The sequence below is a fragment of the Danio aesculapii genome, chromosome 8 (assembly GCF_903798145.1).
Source record: "Danio aesculapii chromosome 8, fDanAes4.1, whole genome shotgun sequence".
Classification (NCBI taxonomy): domain Eukaryota; kingdom Metazoa; phylum Chordata; class Actinopteri; order Cypriniformes; family Danionidae; genus Danio; species Danio aesculapii.
Window position 1 is genome coordinate 7,876,347 of NC_079442.1, and position 22,460 is coordinate 7,898,806.

The 22,460-nt window shown below is 33.1% G+C and overlaps 1 protein-coding gene across 1 annotated transcript in view; it reads left to right on the top strand.

Moving 5' to 3' along the window:
* Positions 1 to 12,826, top strand: part of ppih (peptidylprolyl isomerase H (cyclophilin H)) — a 50,588-nt gene extending 37,762 nt beyond the window's left edge. The window contains exons 3-9 of the mRNA XM_056463112.1: positions 315 to 338; positions 865 to 909; positions 5,934 to 5,976; positions 10,166 to 10,258; positions 11,233 to 11,320; positions 11,433 to 11,473; positions 12,467 to 12,826. Of these exons, the coding sequence (XP_056319087.1) occupies positions 315 to 338; positions 865 to 909; positions 5,934 to 5,976; positions 10,166 to 10,258; positions 11,233 to 11,320; positions 11,433 to 11,473; positions 12,467 to 12,535 (403 nt within the window). The 3' untranslated portion in view covers positions 12,536 to 12,826. The remainder of the gene's footprint in view (positions 1 to 314; positions 339 to 864; positions 910 to 5,933; positions 5,977 to 10,165; positions 10,259 to 11,232; positions 11,321 to 11,432; positions 11,474 to 12,466) is intronic.
* The last annotated feature ends 9,634 nt before the right edge of the window (positions 12,827 to 22,460 follow it).

Genomic DNA, 22,460 nt, shown 5'->3' on the forward strand with positions numbered 1-22,460 from the left:
ACCAGTAAAAAAAATTAAATCTGCAAGTCACGTGTGTTCCAAACCATGAGTTGTGATCCATACGAATCACGGATTACTCCCCTATACCCTAGTATTTTTTTTTTTATTTAAGTGCATTGAACATTAAACATTTAAGTTGTCCCTAAAAAGATCTCAAGGATAGTGTTGTTTCAGCTCATTTTGAATAAGTAGTTTGAACATTTTTTTTTTATATGTATGTTATGCAAAATTATGCTTTTTTTTCACTACTTGCATTACAATTGTAGATTTTGATAAAATACAAATAATTTGTTGTTCTTTTTTGCATCTTTCAGGCAATTCTGCACTGGAGAATTCAAGTAAGTGACTTTCAGATTATCCTGGGTTATTATTAGAAAGATATTTCAGGCCAAAAATGAAAATCTACTTAGTGAATTTTCACTTTCGACTGGTTCCAAACAAAAAGTTTATTTCTGTTGAACACCAAAAAAGATATTTTAAAGAAAGCTGAACACCTGCTACCATTGACTTCCATAGTTTAAAAAAATGCAGTGGAAGTCAATGGTTACCGGTGTCCAACATTCTTCAAAATATCTAATTGTGTTCAACTGAAGAAAATAATAGTTTGGAACAAGTGAAGCGTAAATAAATGATGATACAATTTTTAGTTACGGGGGAACTATCCCTTCAAACCGCTTTACTATTTCAACCACATGACTGAACCTATAATAACATTATTTGGATAGCATTTGAATAAACTAATTATTGTGACTGATGCTCTGTACGCAGCTCTAACTCCACGCACACATGTTGTTTGCTCAGCTCGTTCTTTCTAGTCTTGTTTATTTGCATGTGTTGTTCATGTGCTGCTTGTATTCAATACAGGAAGGATGGTGTTCCTGTGGGATATAAAGGCTGCACATTTCACCGGTGAGATACTTGAGTCAGTGTTGTTCATTGATGTTATGTTGTAAAACGTTGTCGAGTTAATGTTTTTGCTTTGATAAACCTACACTGTAAAACTTGCCTGATAGCACACAATTGATTTGTGTTGCGACAACATTAAGGAATTAAGTTAACCTGTTAGTTTTTACAAGTAGCTTGAACGTATTTCCTCCCCTAAATTTCTGTTTAACGGAGATAAGATTATTTAATTAAATATAGATTTTTAAAAATATAATAGTTTTAATAACTAATGTCTAATAATGCATTTTTTATCTTTGCCATGATAAAAATAAATAATATTTGACTAGATATTTTTCAAGATACTAGTATTTAGCTTAAAGTGACATTTAAAGGCTTAACTAGGTTAATTATGTAAGTTAGGGTAATTAGGAAAGTCATTATGTTTCCATCCACCTATTTTTATGTGCATTTTGGAGATGCGTATAAAAATACGGTTGATGGAAACGCCAAGATGCGCATAAATTTTGAAAATGTGCATAAAAAACATGCTGAGTAGGATAAACTTTATTCTATAAGAAAAGATGCGTTTAAACGGCAATGGTTATTGACTATTTGACACGATCCAGGATCGGTTCGTTCTTCAAAACTCGTCTAAGGGTTGTTGTCATAACAACAGTTCTAGTAGCTCAAACCTGCTCCAGAGCAGGCTTCTTTCACGTAAACGGGATTAGATTGGGTTTTTTCAAGTAACATTGAAAGTGTGTACCAAATGTTGATTTTTATTTACAGTACTAATTATATACACTTAGGAAAACTGTAAAATAGTAAATAAAAAATATGGTTTAGTAAAAAAAAAAAATATATATATATATATATATATATATATATATATATATATATATATATATATATATATATATATATATATATATATATATATATATATATATATATATATATATATATATATATATAACTGACACTCCAAAATAAAAGTACAAAAACTGTCACGGAGTGGTTCTCCCCAAGGGGGTTCAAAGAGAATTATTAATATGGACTTTTTAGATGCAAACGTGTACTATTTTAAGGTACCGACCCAGCTTTAGTAGTACAGTTTGTGTATGATAATAGACACGCACAATATTTGCCTTTTTTTTTAAAGGAATTATCATTTATGCAGTCAACATACATGTTTTGACAGCTATCATGACGGTGATTTGATGCTTCGCTAAAGTAGCAGACACCTTTACCGATATCAAAATGCTTTTTTGGATGCAAAATTAATTTAAATATCCAGTAATTAAGAAACTTGAATAGGCCTAGGCTACTATAATGAAGTAAATCCGCTCTAAATGTAAAACTAAGTAAATTGTTTAATACTCTTGAAACATGAACGTGTGAAGCCTGCAGCCTACAGCAAATGTGTCAAGTTATTATCTTATTTAACAAACCATTTACTATGAATATTATATAATTTTGCTCACATGGATAATTGAATATTAATCAGATGATGTCATTACGCTGCTGTGCCGTTAGCCAATCATTAGATGGCTGATCATGATTTAGTGGATCGATAGATCTGTCCTTCACAACACACGCAGCGATCTCAGATCAGTTCATCCAGACATTTTCATTTAATTCGTGAACTTGTTTGAAGAACCAAATTAGCTAGAGATCAGTTATCAAGATCAGAAGATCCAGGATCTGTCAAATCATCTTAGATCATTTAAGCGAGGTACGAAGAACAGACCCCAGATCAGAATAACAACAAATGCGAAAATTATTGGCGTATAGCAGCTGTGAGGAGATAAAATTTATTTATTTCCTTAAAATTTTACACACAATACCCCATAATAACTTTATGAAATTGTTGCACATAAATTGTTGTACATAAGCATTCACAGCCTTTGCTGTAAAGCTCTAAATTGAGCTCAGGTAAATTCTGTTTCCACTGATCATTCTTGAGATGTTTCAGCAGCTTAATTGAAGTTCACCTGTGGTAAATTCAGTTGATTGGACATGATTTGAAAAGGCATACACCTGTCTTTATGAGGTCCCAGGGTTGACAGTGCATGTCAAAGCACAAACCAAGGATGAAGACAAAGGAATTGTCTGTAGACCTCAGAGACAGGATTGTCTCGAGGCACAAAGCTGGGGAAGGTTACAGACAATTTCTGCTGCTTTGAAAGTTCCAATGAGCACAGTGGCCTCCATCATCTGCAAGTGGAAGATGTTTGGAATTACCAGGACTCTTTCTAGAGCTGGCCGGCCATCTAAGCTGCGTGATCAGGGGAGAAGGGCCTTAGTCAGGGAGGTGATTAATAACCTGATGGTCACTCTGTCTGAGCTCCAGCGTTCTTCTGTGGGGAGAGGAGAACCTTACAGAAGGAAAGGTATGGTAGAGCGGCCAGACAGAAGCCACTCCCTGCCTGGAATTTGCCAAAAGGCATCTGAAGGACTCTCAGACCATAAGAAACTTAAATCTCTGGTCTGATGAGACTAAAATTTAACTCTTTGGAGTGAATGCCAGGTAATACGTTTAGAGAAAACCAGGCACCGCTCATCACCAGGCTAATACCATCCCTACAGTGAAGCGTGGTGGTGGCAGCATGATGCTATGGGGATGTTTTTCAGCAGCATGAACTGGAAGACTAGTCAGGATAGAGGGAAAGATGAAATCAACAATGTACAGAGACATCCTGAATGAAAAACCTGCTTCAGAGTGCTCTTGACCTCAGACTGGAACGACGGTTTATCTTCCAGCAGAACAATGACCCAAAGCACACAGTCAAAATATCAATGGAGTGGCTTCACAACAACTCCGTGAATGTCCTTGAGTGACCCAGCCAGAGCCCAGACCTAAATCCTATTGATCATCTTTGGAGAGATCTGAAAATGGCTGTACATCGCTTCCCATCCAACCAAATAGAGCTTTAATAGGCAAAAATTCCCAAAGACAGGTGTGCCAAGCTTGTGGAATCATATTCAAAAAGACTTAAGGTTGTAATTGCTGCCAAAGGTGCATCAACAAAGTATTGAGCAAAGGCTGTAAATACTGATGTACATGTGATTTCTCAGGTATTTTATTTTTATAAATTTGCAACAATTTCAAAAACAATTTTTTCACATTATCATTATGGGGTATTGTGTGTAGAAATAAATGAATTTAATCCATTTTGGAATAAGGCTAACATAAAAAATGTGGAAAAAGTGAAGCGCTATGAATACTTTCCTGCATGCACTGTACCTTAAAGTTTGCTTTGATTGTTCAGCATTTACACTTTACCATTGCACACACTTTGTAACATATATTTATTATTTATTTGTAATTTATTAAGTTTAAGACTCTCTTTAACACTTATGTTTATTTTATTATGAAGAGATCAGATATTTTATTTAAATATTTTTGTTTTTGACTATTAAAACTATTTGCCTTAGTAATGTTGGTAAATTAAAATAAAGTGGTTAAATAAATAAAAATCCTAATATTCCTAAATGTATTGTTTAAAAAAATTCAATAATTATCCATATTGAATTATATGAAACATGATATTGTGATCATTTTTTTTTTTTTTTGCAATGTCAATGAAAATTCACAGGAGGTCTGTGACTTCAACTGTACAAGTTCATCCGGCCGCATTCAAATGTTCATCAATCCAAGAATCAATGCAAATACAAGCTTTGCAATGCAAAGCAGCACTAATAATGTTACTGAATAACAGCACTTTATATCTATACAAATTGGGGCTGCACTTTCAGATATCACAAAGTTTTTCCGTCCATCTTAAAAGCGAACTATTATGCAAAAATCACCTTTTATAAGGCGTTTAAAAACAGTTGTGTGGCAACCATGTGTGCATATAACCAGCTTAATGCTAAAAAAATAATTAAACCTGTTATTTATAATCATTCTCAATAAACACTTTGATTGACATTCTCCTTTTGTACGTGTCATCAGAGGGGGAAAGCCCCACCCATTAGTGACGATCTCTCCCTTATCAGCAGAAAAAACCCTGAGGGAGAAGCAGCCGTCCACCATTAGAGTTTTGAATCTGCCACTATGCAGACACATAGGCGTTTATAGCTCCAACTGCTTTTGATCTCATTTGAATTTAAAGCGACAGTCACCAAAACGACATGATTTGAATAAATGCCTAATTGGGGCAGTTTTACAGATTTATAAAACCTTATTTGTAGGGTATTTTGAGCTGAAACTTCACATACACACTTTAGGGACTTCAGAGACTTAATTTACATCTTGTTAAAACGGGCATGATAGGACCTCTTAAAGTTTTAAATGACTTTTTTTGTGAGTTGAGGCATTTGAATCAAAGTTGCAAGTCTTAAATTAATTTAGGACGTCATTTAGGTATTGTACCTTATAATAATTACAGATTTCCTTTTATGTTCTTATGTCTGTGGGATGCACTGTGCATTTAATACAATGATGACAATCTACAATATGCAAAATGAATAAAATCTCATTCTTTTAAAAATATTTCTTAAGTGACGTTTAACAGAGCATATTTTTCTATAAATTGATTTCTTCTGAAAATAAAAAGTGTTATTTTGTTTAGTTTGACTAGAATAAAAGCAGTTTTTAACATTTTTTAAGGTCAATATCATTAGCCGTCTTAAAAACTATTACTTTCGATTGGCTACAGAACAAACCAGTTTTCTAATGACTTGACTAATTAACCTAACTTTCCTAGTTAACCTAATTATTCTATTAAAGCCTTTAAATTAGACTTTAAACTGAATACTAACATCTTTCAAAATAGCTAACAAATGTAAAAGGTATTTTTATAGATACTTTTTAATTCAATTAGAAATTTAGCTATAAATAAACTCTCCATGTGTTTGCTAGACATTATACATAGTTCTCAACATATTCCTGTAAGGTCTTTGTTACACATTTTTAATAAGATCACAAAATTGCTATTGGGAAAACCCAAATAAAAAAAGCTCAACTTTTAATCTTAAGGTTACTAGTGATTTCTAATGATTGTGCATGCATTGTCCTAACGTGTGTTCTGTTCCTCTGGTAGGGTTATAAAGGACTTCATGATCCAGGGTGGCGATTTTGTCAATGTAAGTTTTGCTTTGGGATCCTGACAATAGAGTTCAAAATTCATGTTCCATGTTTAAGATGTTTATTCAGACTTAAAAAATGTGTTTGGGCACTCTGTGCGTACATACACAACATTTATCTTTAAATAAGGGTGTGCTATTAGAAATAGAAAATGAAAGCAAATAAGGGTGTGCTATTTAGAATGGCAGAGAGCAGGTCATTTAATTTGCAGTATATTTTCAGAGTGCTTATTTAGTTTTAGGAATCAGATGTCAGTCTTTACCCAAGTACTTTACGCAAGATTAAGGTTTACACATGATGTATTATGGTACTGTTTTTCCTGAGCCAACAAAACTGCATGTTATGGATGCCTCGCTTATTTGACAGGATTTTGTAGACTATTATTAATGAGCCGACTTGTTTAATCAGGTGTGTTTGATTACTAAAGTGCAGTGCTGGTGGTTCTACAAGTCCAGAATTACAACCGCTGTAAAGCATGAAAGAGATGTGTGGAGAGCTCCCTCCAGAGGAATACACTGCTTGATGCCTGAGCTAGCACTGCACAGTTAAAGGGATAGTTCACACAAAATTGATGTTAATTTTTCCAATTTATTATTTTTTATATATTTCTTAATCTTAATCTTCCAGGATTCTCTGTGATTTTATAAAATGCAAGTCCTACTGTAATCTTTTTTCTGGATTTTTATTTATTACTATAATGTTTGTAGAACAATGGGAGATTTCTCACACACGTTTTAGCCTACTAGATCCAGACCACCATCCATATTCATGCCAACAATGTTTTTACTGATTTTCTTTTTTTTTTTTTCTTTTTTTTGCATGTTTGTCACATTTTGTAATGTTATAAATCATCAAACTAAACTAAAAGTGGTGTAACGGATCACAAATCTCACAGTTTGGATCACATTATGTTTTTTTAGTCACATTATGTTTTTTGGATCAGCCTAAAAAAAGTACAAATTACAAATGTAATTTGCTTTCTATTTATTACAAAAACAGTACTGCACTACACTTTTAGTTTTAACAAACAGAACTTAAAGCTGTAATTATATTAACAATAAAATTAAGAAATATTCAGCTGAATAAAAATAAATTATAAAATATTGTGTACTGTGAAATATTCACTGTTACTACTGTCGCTGATTACGCTAAATGGATTAATCTAACATTATTATTTGTACAACCCATATTTATTTTAGCCTCATTTTCAATAAATGATTCAGGTATTCACTCATAAAACTTCATGTTTCATTGCTAGATGATCATTTTTGAAGAATTATTCAGTGGCATATTTTTGATGGCTGGTTGTCGCCACCTACTGGTTAATAATGTAACTGCTGCCTACAACTTTCATTTTTGAGCATCAAGTTAAACGCATATGATGGTGATTTTAATCTTTACCATAAACATCAGTGGTTTTACCTAAACTATAATCCGTTATCCGAGTTCCCAGTACCTCTATGTTATTTGACTGTTTGTAACTTCGCAACTAACTCAAAAGACTAAAGACTGAGGCCTCGTTTACACTAATACTTTTTAGTTTTAAAACGCATAAGTTTTGCTACGATTACGCCATCCGTCCACACTACGCCGGAGTTTTCAAGCGCTGAAAATGGAGCGTTTTCTGCTCCGTGTCAGTGTGGATGGGGGGGGAAACAGAGACATCTGAAAATGGAGGCGGGGCTTTTGATCTGATTGTGGCTTTTGCCTCAATATTAAATAGTCTACACACAGTTCAGTCCTGCATACTTTTCTTAAGTTCAGACTTTGGAAAACAAACTCCCGATGACACGTCGGGGAAATCTTCAAAGGGAATGGTGTACTTTATAACGTCATTCGCATCACCCTGGCTATGTAGTTTCAGTATCTTAACAATTAAATGAAAACATTGTATGAGAAACTGTCAATTGTCATTTTGATATTAACAACTTAACAGACACCAAAAATGTTGAGGCGTCGTGTAGCTACATATTTATATGACCGTCATCTTCACTGTATGCATATTTATAACAAAACCGAGCCTATCACATTACTGCCCCCTTTCATTTTCAATGAAAATACGATTCATACCCTCTCTTTTGCTGAATATCAGTTTTAATATTCAATAATGGCCATTATAAAAGTATAACGTACAATAAGCTTATACAATATAGGAAATAAAGGCAAGCAATCAGTCAAATGTGCAGAAACATATTAACTTATCTTTGCGCTCAGCCAAAACTCGTTACCTGCAACAAGTAATATATTAAAAAGACCAGACTCTGAGATATGTCATTAGATATAGACAACAAGATGAATTAATGATCATGTTTAACAAATATAGTGAGATTAAATCCAGCGGTAGATCCTTGATGAGCAGTACGACGTGTCTTATCACTGCAGTGCATGCCAGAGTGTGTGTGTGGTCACGTGATGTGCGTTTTCAGCAGTGTAGTGTGGACGGAGAGCTGTTCAGAAACACTAGGTGAAACACCAGTGTGAACGTGGATCGTTTTCATTCCAAAACGTTGTTTTAAAGCTAAAACGTATTAGTGTAAAGGGGGACTGAAGCTCTTTCTTGATGTTTGAGTTTTTCAAACAGATTTGAATGCAGCGATTTAAGGATTAATAAACACATGCAAATCATCATCATTTATCATTTGTTGCGTGGGTTTTGAGATCCCGATCTTTTGATTATTATTCGTGCAGCTTGCACTGAATGCATTAACGCAGGCTAAACAAGTAATGACAGAAAACACCTTTAATAACCTAAGAAACCCACCACATCCTGAATAACCCAACTTCTTCCGTCATCATTATGTTTTACAGGAAAACCTAAATGTTTTCATACATGTGACTTAAACGACGCGAGAGGTGATCTCTCTGTGATCATTACAAATTTAGGATTAATCTACCAGTAAATAAATGTATTAATCTGTGGATCATGGGTTGTGATCCGTTACACCCCTAATATACATGTATATGTATGTGTGTGTGTGTGTATATATATATATATATATATATATATATATGTATATATATATATATATATATATATATATATATATATATATATATATATATATATATATATATATATATATATATAATATGTTTAACAGTGCTACAACAATAAAGATTTTATATATATATATATATATATATATATATATATATATATATATATATATATAGAATAAACCTATATTGTTGTAGCCCTGTTAAACATATTATAAACTATAGCATTTAATAAACAATAATTCCTGTTGAAGGAACAGTACACCCAAGTCCCCTAGTGTTACACAGTTTTTTATTCCATTCAGCTGATCTCCAGGTCTGGCGGTAGCATTTTTTGGCTTATCTTAGCAGAAATCATTAAATCAGATTTCTGCTATTAAAACCATTAGCATCAAAAAGTCAAGAGTTTTAATAATTTTCTTATTTAAGAGCTTGACTCTTCTGTTGTTACATTGTGTACTAATAACTGATAATGAAAGCTTGGTATTTTCTTGGCCGATAAGGCTAGGATTTCTAGTATCATTCTGCCATAATACTCAAGGAACTTGAGCTGTACCATGGCTGCAGCAGGTGAAATGATATTATGCAGCACCTGAAAATAGTCCGTAGCCAGCTAACTAGGTTACATCGTTGTATAATATCAACAGCCATGATACAGCAGCAAAGTTCCTTCATTTTTACGCCAGAATGTGAGTATAGTTCCTAGCCATATTGATCTAGAAGCGCTAAAATGAAATAGCAATGTTTAATTTTCTGTTGGCTTTACTACATATTGTAACTACAGAAGGGTCAAGCTTTAATTAGAACAATTATTAAAACCGTTTTTATTATTTTTGTTTTAAATGCTAATGGTCTAACCTGATTTAATGATTTATGCTAAGCTAAAAGTGCTCCCACCAGGAGATTGGCTAAATGGATTCAAAATGGTCCAACTCAACTGTTTAACTCTAAAGGACCTGTAAAATGAGTCTGTTTACAAAAAAACCTTTAACAGGAGTTCTTGTTTATGTATTTGCAGTAGCGTTAAATGACCACTAGAGGCAGACAAACAGACACAACAAAGATAATGTGTTCATTTTAGCTTCCTCTGCTGTATACAGTATTTTCATACAGGAGCTAGTATGCATTTTAAAAGATTTTGAGTGATATTTTTTATTTTTATTTTTTTAAACATTATTTTTTGCCCATTAGGGTGACGGCACTGGAATCTGCAGCATCTACAGGGGACCATTTGCAGATGAGAACTTCAGAATGAAACACTCTGGTCCAGGACTCTTGTCAATGGTAGTTATTGTCAACTGTTAGTTATTACAGGAACCAAGTGGCTTTACTGTCATTGTTAAACAGTTTGATGCCCTTGATTGATAAAGGATTAGGTCACATTTTCCACTAAAATTTAAAGCAGCACAACGGATTATAACATTTGTGATAATAATGAGAAATGCTTCTTCAGCAACAAATCATCACACAGAGTTCTGAATCATGTGAGACTGAAGACTGGAGTTATGATGCTTTATATGCAGCTTTGAATCAGAACTAATTACATTTGAAGTTAAATTCACTTAAAACTAATTCCAGGTTTATACTGTTTTATTTATTTATTTTTGTAACTTTTTTATTATACTTTTGTTCAGATAAATGCGGGAGAGTCTTCTTTTAAAACATTAATATTAATGTTTGTTTTTAAACTTTAGAACACAATTTAATTTAATTTAATTTAATTTAATTTAATTTAATTTAATTTAATTTAATTTAATTTAATTTAATTTAATTTAATTTAATTTAATTTAATTTAATTTAATTTAATTTAATTTAATTTAATTTTGGAGTCATGCTCACTTTATTTGCCCATTAGATGTTTATTCTTTGTTGTTGATTAAAATAAAGTTGTATTTATTCATTTATTTTTTTCAAACTTTAGAATTTTTTATTTTATGTTCTTTATTTTGTTCTGTTTTGTTTTGGGGTCATGCCCACTTCATTTGCACATTAGATGTTTATAGTTTATTCTGTTTTGTTAATTAAAAAAGTAATTTTATTTTATTTTTTTTACTTTTTGACTTTTGAAATTGTGATTTTATTTATTTGTTTTATTTATTTATTTATTTTTGTTTTGGGATCATGTTGATTTGATGTTGATGTTGATTGTCATGTTGATTTCTGGCATTTGATTATCTGGCTATTAGATGTTTATTCTTTGTTCTTGATACAATAAATAAATAATAAAACAAAAACGAAATGTGTTTTTCCCCCAACAGGCCAACAGTGGACCAGGAACAAATGGCTGTCAGTTTTTTATTACCTGCACAAAGTGTGACTGGTTGGATGGAAAACATGTGGTATTTGGTAAGGCTGACGAAATCCTGTATTCATTCTGTACTGCCAGATACCAAATAGATCCTTCACTTTATTTATTTATTTATTTATTTATTTATTTATTTATTTATTTATTTTCCAGGAAAAGTAGTAGACGGTTTACTTGTCATGCGAAAAATTGAGGTGAGCTTTTAAAAGTACATTTATTTCTGACATTACTGATAATCCCTCAGTTTCAAATGTGGAAAGCTGAAGATGTTGTGCACTTTATATTATAGGCAGTGTTTGAAATTTTGTATTTGTAGTACTTCCCTTAAAGGAACAGTTCACCCGAAAATGAAAATTACCCAGTATTCATAGCTTCAAGCCATCCTCGGTATATACAGTTAAAGTCAGAATTATTAGCACTCCGGTTTTTGTTTAACAGATTTTTTAACACATTTCTAAACATAATAGTTTTAATAACTCATTTCTAATAACTGATTTATTTTATTTTTGCCATGATGACAGTAAAAAACATTTGACTAGATATTTTCAAGACACTAGCATTCAGCTTAAATTGACAATTGAAGGCGTAACTAGGTAATTAGGCAAGATATGGTAATTCGTCATGTCACTGTATAACAATGGTTTGTTCTGTAGACCGTCGAAAAAACATTTTTTTTTGAGGGGGCTAATAATATTGACCATACAATTGTTAAAACTGCTTTTATTGTAGCCAAAATAAAACAAATAAGACTTTCTCCGGAAGAAGAAATATTATAGGAAATACTGTGAAGAATTCCTTGCTCTGTTAAACATCATTTTGCAAATATTTGAAAAAGAAAACAAAATTGTATATTTTAATAATAATTTAGACTTTTGACTCTTCTGTCAGATGAAAACAGTCGGAACCGTTTTACATTTAGTCCTGGCTCTTTAATGGTGTCGGGCAGTGGCTTCCAAAGGCGCATAAATCTGTCTTAAAACTGAAATAAATATGTTTCTGTATCAAAACTATTTCTAATTTTTAAATTATAAACTCAAATACACAGAGGATGGCTTGAGGGTGAGTAGATTATGGGGTATTCTGCATTTCTGATGAAAGACTGAATCAAATAAATATGTAATGTTAGATTCTGTATACACTCCTCCCCCCAGATGTTATTTTTAATTCTTTTCAAATCTCTTATACAGAATGTACCTACAGGACCCAACAACAAGCCGAAGCTGCCCATCGTCGTGTCCCAGTGTGGGGAAATGTGACGTCTTTTATGATGTGTTTAAACAAAAAACGACCTTTACAATTCATTTTGAATGGCTAACTACTACTCACTTCCGTTGAAAATCGCATCATTTTCAAACGTAAAATTCTTATTAATACATATTTTCTGCTTCAAAAGCATTTGATAATTAGATGATCTGACCCACATTTCCATATTTACAAACCAACAAGCATTCAATGTACATTCTGAAAGTCAAGGCCTTTTATTTTGATCAGAAACACATTTTGTTTTGTTTTTTTTATATTCAAATAAATATTGACCCATTTTTTAAGCTCATGGAACTCTCTTCATCTTTATGAAAATGGGAAAATGTTCATTTGTTTTATAGGATTAGCAGCACAACGGTTTTCAACATTTGTAATAATAATAAGAAATGTTTCTTCAGCTACAAATGATCACTCTGAAAAAGTTCTGAAGAATGATGTGACACTGAAGATACATTTTCCGCTTCAAAAGCGTTTCATGGTTAACTCATCTGAATTGCATTTCCATGACTTGCGTTTCGAATTTTGTTGTTGGTTTTTTATATAAAAATATATATTGACTCATTTTTTAAGCATTTGGCAACCCTCTTTATTACCCTTTAGATTGACTGAGAATTGAAATCAAGAGACTGTTCCTGACTTACATTCCTAAATATGTTCTTTTATACTCAAATAAATATTGACCTGGTTTTTAAGCATTTGGCAACCCTCTTTATTACCCTTCAGATTGACGGAGAATTAAAATCGAGAGATATTTCACGACTTACATTCATAAATATGTTCTTTTATACTCAAATAGATATTGACCTGGTTTTCAAGCATTTGGCAACCCTCTTTATTACCCTTCAGATTGACTTCAGATTAAGAATTGAAATCAAGAGACTGTTCCTGGCTTACATTCCTAAATACATTTTTTATACACAAATAAATATTTACCCATCTTTTTAAGCATTTGGCAACTCTCTTTATTACCCTTCAGATTGACGAAGAATTAAAATCAAGAGATATTTCACGACTTACATTATCAAATATGTTCTTATATACTCAAATATTGACCTGGTTTTTAAGCATTTGGCAACCCTCTTTATTACAAATTAAATTTACCATATTTTTAAACTTTTTTTTACTATATTTACTATTTTTTACTATATTTTCTTAATTTACTATAAAATTGAAATCAAGAGAAATTTGCTGACCTAAATTCCTAAACAGTTTTTTTTTAAATACTCTAATAAATATTGACCCGGTTTTGAAGCATTTGGCAACCTTCTTTATTACCCCTTCAGATTGAAGGAGAATTGAAATCGAGAGACATTTCCTGACTTATACTCCTAAATAGATTTTTTTCAAATACTCGAATAAATATTGACCAGTTTTTTAAAGCGTTTGGCAACCTTCTTTATTACCCTTCAGACTTACAGAGAAGTCGATAGACATTTCCTGATTTATGTGCCTAATTATATTTTGTTGGGTGTTTTTTTAAATACTTGAATAAATATTGACCCATTTTTAAAGCATTACATTCCTAATTTTGTTGTCGTTTTTTAAATACTTGAATAAATATTGACCCATTTTTTTAAGCATTTGGCAACCCTTATTACCCTTCAGATTAATGAAATCGAGAGACATTTCCTGATTTAATTCCTAAATATATTTTTTTATATACTTCAATAAATATTGACCCATTTTAAGCATTTGGCAACTCTTTTAATGAACCTTCAGATTAATGGTGAATTTAGATCGAGTGGCATTTCCTGACTTGCATTCTTATATGCATTTTGTTGGGTGTGTTTTTTTTATACTTGAATAAATATAGATTTTTAAGCATTTGGCAACCTTCTTTATTACTTTTCAAATTGACCGAGAATTGAAATCAAGAGACATTTCCTGACTTACATCCCTAAATTATTTTTATTAATACTCTAATAAATATTTACCTATTTTTTAAGCATTTGGCACACCCTCATTTTTACCCTTCAGATTGGCGGAGAATTGAAATCGAGAAACAATTATTGACTTTCCAAAATACATTTTGTTTTTTAAATACTCTAATAAATATTGACACAATTTGTTAAGCATTTGGCAACCTTCTTATATTCCTATATACATATTGTTGGGGGGGTTTTATACTCTGATAAATATTGACCTATTTTTTAAGCATTCGGCAACCCCCATCATTACTGTTTAGATTGACAGAGAATTAAAATTGAGTAATACTTCCAGAGTTACAATCCTAATTACATTTTATTGGGCTTTTTTTATACTCAAATAAAGATTGACTAATTTTTTTAACATTTGGCAACCCTCTTATTACTCTTTAGATTAATGATGAATTAAAATCGAAGGACATTATCTGACTTGCGTTCCTAATTTTGTTGTGGTTTTTATACTCAAAAAAAGGGTCCATATTTATTCAAGCATTTGGCAACCTTCTTCATTACTCTTTAGATTGACAGAGAATTAAAATTGAAATTTCCTGGTTTAAATTCCTAAGTAAATTTTTTTTTAAATACTCATGTAAATATTAACCCTTTTTTTATACATTTGGCAACCCTCTTTATTACTCTTCAGATTGACGGAGAATTAAAATCGAGAGATATTTCACGACTTATATTCCTAAATATGTTCTTTTAAACTCAAATAAATATTGACCCAGTTTTTAAGCATTTGGCAACCCTCTTTATTACCCTTCAGATTGACTTCAGATTGAGAATTGTAATCGAGAGATTTTTCCTGACTTACATTCCTAAATACATTCTTTTATACTCAAATAAATATTGACCTGGTTTTTAAGCATTTGGCAACCCTCTTTAATACCCTTCAGATTGACGGAGAATTAAAATTGAGAGATATTTCACAACTTACATTTCCAAATATGTTCTTTTATACTCAAATAAATATTGACCCGGTTTTTAAACATTTGGCAACCTTCTTTATTACCCTTTAGATTGACGGAGAATTGAAATCGAGAGACATTTCCTGACTTACACTCCTAAATAGATTTTTTGCAAATACTCGAATAAATATTGACCCGTTTTTTTAAGCGTTTGGCAACCCTCTTTATTACCCTTCAGATTTACAGAGAATTGAAGTCGACAGAAATTTCCTGATTTACGTGCCTAAATATAGTTTGTTGGGTGGTTTTTTAAATACTTGATTAAATATTGACCCATTTTTTATGCATTTGGCAACCCTCTTATTACTCTTCAGATTAATGGTGAATTAAAATCGAGGGACATTATCTGACTTGTGTTCCTAATTTTGTTGTTGTTTTTATACTCAAAAAAGGGTCAATATTTATTCAAGCATTTGGCAACCTTCTTCATTACTCTTCAGATTGATGGAGAATTAAAATCGAGAGATATTTCACGACTTACATTCCTAAATATGTTCTTTTATACTCAAATAAATATTGACCCGGTTTTTAAGCATTTGGAAACCCTCTTTATTACCCTTCAGATTGACTTCAGCTTGAGAATTGTAATTGAGATTTTTCCTGATTTACATTCCTAAATACATTCTTTTATACCCAAATAAATATTGACCCGGTTTTTAAACATTTGGCAACCTTCTTTATTACCCTTTAGATTGACGGAGAATTGAAATCGAGAGACATTTCCTGACTTACACTCCTAAATAGATTTTTTGCAAATACTCGAATAAATATTGACCCGTTTTTTTAAGCGTTTGGCAACCCTCTTTATTACCCTTCAGATTTACAGAGAATTGAAGTCGACAGAAATTTCCCGATTTACGTGCCTAAATATAGTTTGTTGGGTGGTTTTTTAAATACTTGAATAAATATTTACCCATTTTTTTAAGCATTTGGCAACCCTCTTATTACTCTTCAGATTAATGGTGAATTAAAATCGAGGGACATTATCTGACTTGTGTTCCTAATTTTGTTGTTGTTTTTATACTCAAAAAAGGGTCAATATTTATTCAAGCATTTGGCAACCTTATTCATTACTCTTCAGATTGATGGAGAATTAAAATCGAGAGATATTTCACGACTTACATTCCTAAATATGTTCTTTTATACTCAAATAATAATTGACCCAGTTTTTAAGCATTTGGCAACCCTCTTTATTACCCTTCAGATTGACTTCAGATTGAGAATTGTAATCGAGAGATTTTTCCTGACTTTCCTAAATACATTCTTTTATACTCAAATAAATATTGACCTGGTTTTTAAGCATTTGGCAACCCTCTTTATTACCCTTCAGATTGACGGAGAATTAAAATCGAGAGATATTTCACGACTTACATTCCCAAATATGTTCTTTTATACTCAAATAAATATTGACCCGGTTTTTAATCATTTGGCAACCCTCTTTATTGACCTTCAGACTGACGGAGAATTGAAATCAAGAGACATTTGCTGACTTACATTCCTAAACAAAGTTGTTTCTAAATACTTAAATAAATATTGACTCGTTTTTTAAGCATTTGGCAACCCTATTTATAACCCTTTACATTGACGAAGAATTGAAATCAAGAGACATTTTCTCACTTGTATACTTAAATACATTCTATTGTGTTTTTTTATACTTAAATAAATAATGACCCATTTTTAAACATTTGGCAACCTTCTTTAATAACTTTTAGTTTGATGGAAAATTGAAATCAAAAGATATTTCCTGACTTAAATTCCTAATTACATTTGGTTTTTTTAAACTTGAATAAATATTGACCCAATTTTTTTCATGCATTTGGCAACCCTCTTTATTACCCTTCAGATTGGCGGAGAATTGAAATCGAGAGACATTTCCTGACTCATCAATGGCTTTGAGTTGACGATACTAAACCAACACCTTCAATCCCTCGCCACTCAATGCAAATTCCTTATGAGCTGATCTCCCTTTGTCTTTTACTCAAACCCACATCCTAACCCAGAAACCCCTCCCCACCCCCTCCCGCTCTTGGATGATGTCCCGCGCACACAAAAGGCCTCTTTCAGCTGAAGTGCAGGAAGAGTTTTGGGCTCGGCGGGAGGCTTCTGGGGTCAATGTTAAAGCCCGTCTTTGTGTGGGACAACAGGGACCACCATTAACAATAAAATCACACTTCAACCAGGTCTCCTCCACAGTGCCAAAAACATATTTACATGACAAAAGGGAGAGGAGGGAAAAAGGGGGTCGTTTGGGTCTGTCTCGTCTCTGGTCGGTGAGTGCTTGCTTTTTATAATGCTGTGGGAGAAGTCAATGATGGGATTTTCTCACTGAAACTAGTGATATCTATATCCTGCTGTTTGTCGATTGTCCGTTTAGTATTGGTTATATCATTTCTATGAGAGATGATCTGGAGGGACAGCTAATCTAAAATGGTGTCTGTACATTATTGGATATTTAAAGGCTAATGGATATGCTTTTTATTTGCGTATAAACCAATTCCCTACAACTGGTTTTAATCATTTCTCAATTTTTTAAGTACATTACGGCGAAATATACAACAAATACTGACAAATGTATTGTACTACCCCTGGTAAAGAAGTATGGACTCATCACTCTTGGAAGATGTTCATTCACATGGAAAAAAAACAAATGTATACATGCCACAAAACTATTTCTGTTTAGCAATCCAACTTTCTGGCTGTACCAAACACTTAATAAAAGAAATAACACTGTGGTCAATTACAACTGTATTTACAGATCAAACAGGGGGGAAAAATATGGAATCACCAAATTAAAACGCCACCTCTGGCTTTTAACAGCTTGAATTATCTGAAGCATGGTTTTAAAGGGGTGGTACACTACGATATCATACTTTAAACTTTAGTTGGTGTGTAATGTAGCTGTGTGAACATAAACAAATATGCTCAAAGTTCAATGCAAAAGCTTAAAAGATTTTAGTAAAGCCTACAATGAACGAAGTTTGGGGACTACAAATAAAACATTCGGGCTAGTGAGATCACAAGGGCTTCTGGTTACTCGCATTCACCACGCACATCTTGCGCAGCAAAGGGGCGTGGCCAGAGACGCTGTAATGTTATCGCAGAGAAAGCTAAAATGCCGTCCAAACGCTGCTATTTGCACCGAGCTTCCAGAAGACACAAAGAGAGAAGTGCTTACAGTTTAATTTTAATTATGTTCCAGAGAATTATATAAAAAAAGATATATCTAGCATTTGACAAAGGACAGCTTACAGAATCTCTCCCAGTTCAGCGCTGGATTCGGTTAAAAACTTCTCCATTTGACGAAGCTGTAGATTGTGAGCCACAACCTGGAAGTATTTTTATTTGTTTAAATTTATCAACTACATGCACAGTTTCTAGCGTTAACAGTATTTTGTAGCGAGGATGTAAACAAGGATGTCAACAACAGGAAATGCTGTTTGGCAGAGCTAACAATTTAGCTACAAATTCATATGTATCTGTGAAACACCCACAATCTTTACCAGCGCTGCAGTGTCTCTCTATGGGGACGCTTTCCCTGTGTTCTACATCTTAAATAACAAACTCGCAAAAGAAATGTGAAGGTTTCATATTACTTACACATGCTTATTCCAAATATATGTGAAAGACGCTTGTCAGATTATATTTTAGAGAGCAGACGTGAGGTTTAGCCGTGTGCTCTTCATTTTCTGTCTGATTGAGGCAGCTAACAGCTGCTCTGCCTGGACTGTTTATACAGCGCAAAAGTGTGTGCTTTTAGGGGCGTGATGTGGAGCACATTAAGTTAGCTGACCAATCAGAGCCTCTTGAGGGTGGAAACTAGGAAATATGACAGTGGTTTTCTACAGATGAAGCATTAGCACATATTGCTTTGTTTATAAACACAACCAAGCCTTAAAAATAGACTGTGGACCACTCTTTTAACAGTATTCTTTAGTGATGGTGAAATGAAGCTTTCTGAACCAGTGAAGCGCTCGACTCAATTTTATTGGAAAAAGGTTCGTTACTCGAAGCTTTCTAAATCAGAGCTCGATGAGGACCTCTTCTGTTTAAAGTGTGGGAAAGCACTGTGTTGCAATAATGTCAAATGTTCACAACTAACTCATTCATGTAGTAATACAACAACAGTAATATAAACAAATAACTCAATTACTGTAGTTTTTACACATAGGGTATATTACATTACACCACAGATGACTGTAGTAAAATCCAAGGTATTCAAAAGCATTTACATCTTATTCCAACTAGTCATTCACCCACCCACTCGTTCCAACCGGGGATCGAACTGCCTGCATGGGAGGCGAATGCCCTAAGGAGGAGGCTGTGTAAGGGAAGCTTTCGGGCTGCGCTCGCCAGCTGGTCTCGGTTAAACACTATACTACGATATGCGGTGGTTTTCTTTAAAGATAGTTGTAAAAAATATGCTAATACACTTTAGTATGATTCAAAACCTTTTTACTATAAATTACATTTGTATTTTAGTTTAATTACTTGTGTGTGGGACAGATGCAGTGCTTTGAAACAGTAGAAACGTATGTAATCTACGCCTAATCTCTCGCTATACACTTTACTAACCCATGGGGTGTTTAATCCTTGGGTATAGGTGAAAGTGAAGCTTCAGACGTCATTGATCACGTGATGATGGCTAAAAGAATCAAGCTCTGGTACACTGCTTCCCTGCGAGATGTATCGTTTTTTTATTGATGCTTCGAAGCCTCTGCGCAAAACGTCACATCCCAAGTATTCTTCATCAATCTGTCTCCAACTTTGTCTTATTGCAGTTGCCAGATCAGCTTTGCAGGTTGGAGCCTCGTCATGAACTACTTTTTCATTTCCACCACAGATTTTCAATTGGATTGAGGTCTGGACTATTTGCAGGCCATTCCATTAATATTATAAGTCTTTCCTGTTGGAAAGTTTTTATAGATTTTGCCCTATGGCATGATGCATTATCATACTGAGAAATTAGGTCGTCATCATCACTAAACATCCTCTCAACTTATAAGAAATAAGAAAAGTGTACAAAATCTCAATATAAACGTGTGTATTCATAAAGGATGTAATGACTGTCATTTTTCCCATACCTTTACCTGACATACAACGTCATATCATTAACAATTGTGGAAAGTGCATATTTTCTTCAGGCAGTTCATAAACTTAACTGGAACAGCACCAAACAAAAGTTTCAGCTTCATCACCCTGCGCAATGCAGATTTCTGATTCATCACTGAATATCACTCATGTCCAGTCATCCACAGTCCGATTGTCTTTCTTTACCCCACTGAAACCTTGAACTTTTCTGTTTACATGTTAGTGATGGTTTTCGCTTGACTTTCTGTATGTAAATCCCATTTCTTTTAGGCGATTTCTTACAGTCTGGTCACAGACATCGACTCATTGACTCGTTTCTCATTTGCTTTGTTGTGCTGTTTCTGTTTTTAAGGGCATTTGCTTTAAGTTTTCTGTCTTGATGCTTTGATGTCTGTCTTCGTCCACAAGTACGCTTCTTCTATAACCTTCCCATTTGATTTGTACAGATTTTAGACACAGCTGACGGGGAACAACCAACATCTTTTGCAGCATTCTGTAAAGATTTACCTTTGAGAAGTTTGATAATCCTCTCCTTTGTTTCAACTGACATCTTTCGTGTTATGTCAATCAGCTTGGTTCAACACCTCACTGAGGTGTGCAAGCACTCTTTATTTTAACTGCAGACTAATTAGCAGTTGTAATCAGATACAGTTGTTTGTTTTAAAAATGCAAATACATTTTCTTATTCCATCAACTTAGAGCATGTTTGGTGATAATGACATCATTTTGCTCGCTAATGCATCGTGCATAGGGCAAAGTCTGTAAAATCTTTCCTACAGGAAAGACATATAATGTCAATGGAATGTCCAGCAAGTAGTCCAGACCTCAACCCAATTGAAAATCTGTGGTGGAAATTAAAGAAAGGGGTCCATGACAAAGCTCCAACCTGCAAAGCTAATCTGGCAACTGCAATAAGACAAAGTTGGAGACAGATCGATGAAGAATACTGTTAATCCATGCCTCAGATTATTCTGTAATGGTGCAATAAAGTACTAGCGGTGTTTTTATTTGGTGATTCCATACAATTTTCCTCAGAGTTTGTGTGATTTCATAACTTGTTCCTCTGTTTGATCTGTAAAGACAGTTGTAATTGACTAGTGTTCTTTCCTTTCTTTTGTTAAGTGTTTCATACAGCCAGAAGGTTGGATTGTTGAATGGAAACAGTTTTGTGGCATGTATGTGTTTGGGTTTTTTTTTCTACACAATGAAACATTTGAATGGACATATTCCAAGAGTTGTGATTCCATACGTTTTGCCAGGGGTTGTAATAACTAAAACCAGCAAAGCATTGTTACGTAGTGTTACGTGATGGAAAAGTATTTTAATAACCTACACTACTAGTCAAACGTGTTCACCAAGGCTGCATCTGTTTGATCAGAACACATTGTGTAATGTTGTGAAATATATATTGTATTATGAAAATGTTTTCTAATACCAATATTTTTCAATATTTTAGTGATTCAAAGTTGAATTTTTTACATATTTTACTCATTGAGGTCAAATTGGTTTTATATTTACACAATCAAATTTTCTCCTTACTAATATAATTTCAGAAAAGCATTATTTGCACATTCTAAATAGTGAAATCTTGTTAGCAGCCATTGACTATCAAAGCACAACATTGTTGACAGTCAAATAAATAGTGCAAATGTTGTGTTCAAGTCATGCTTAAATGTGATTTCAGACCGAATATTCAAAGTACCATGGTAAACAATATAGGGAGCATGTTACAAGTTGTCAGTGAATGAATTTGCTAAATATAAAACTAACTTTACCTCAATCCGTTACTCCAGTCTTCAGTGCCACATGATAATTCAGAAATGATGCTAATATGATTTCTGCTCTTAATTGATAGTCAATCATTTATATTATAATTTCCATTAATAATTTGTTCTGCTTTATAATAGTGCGGGGGAGACAATGTTTATTATATGATA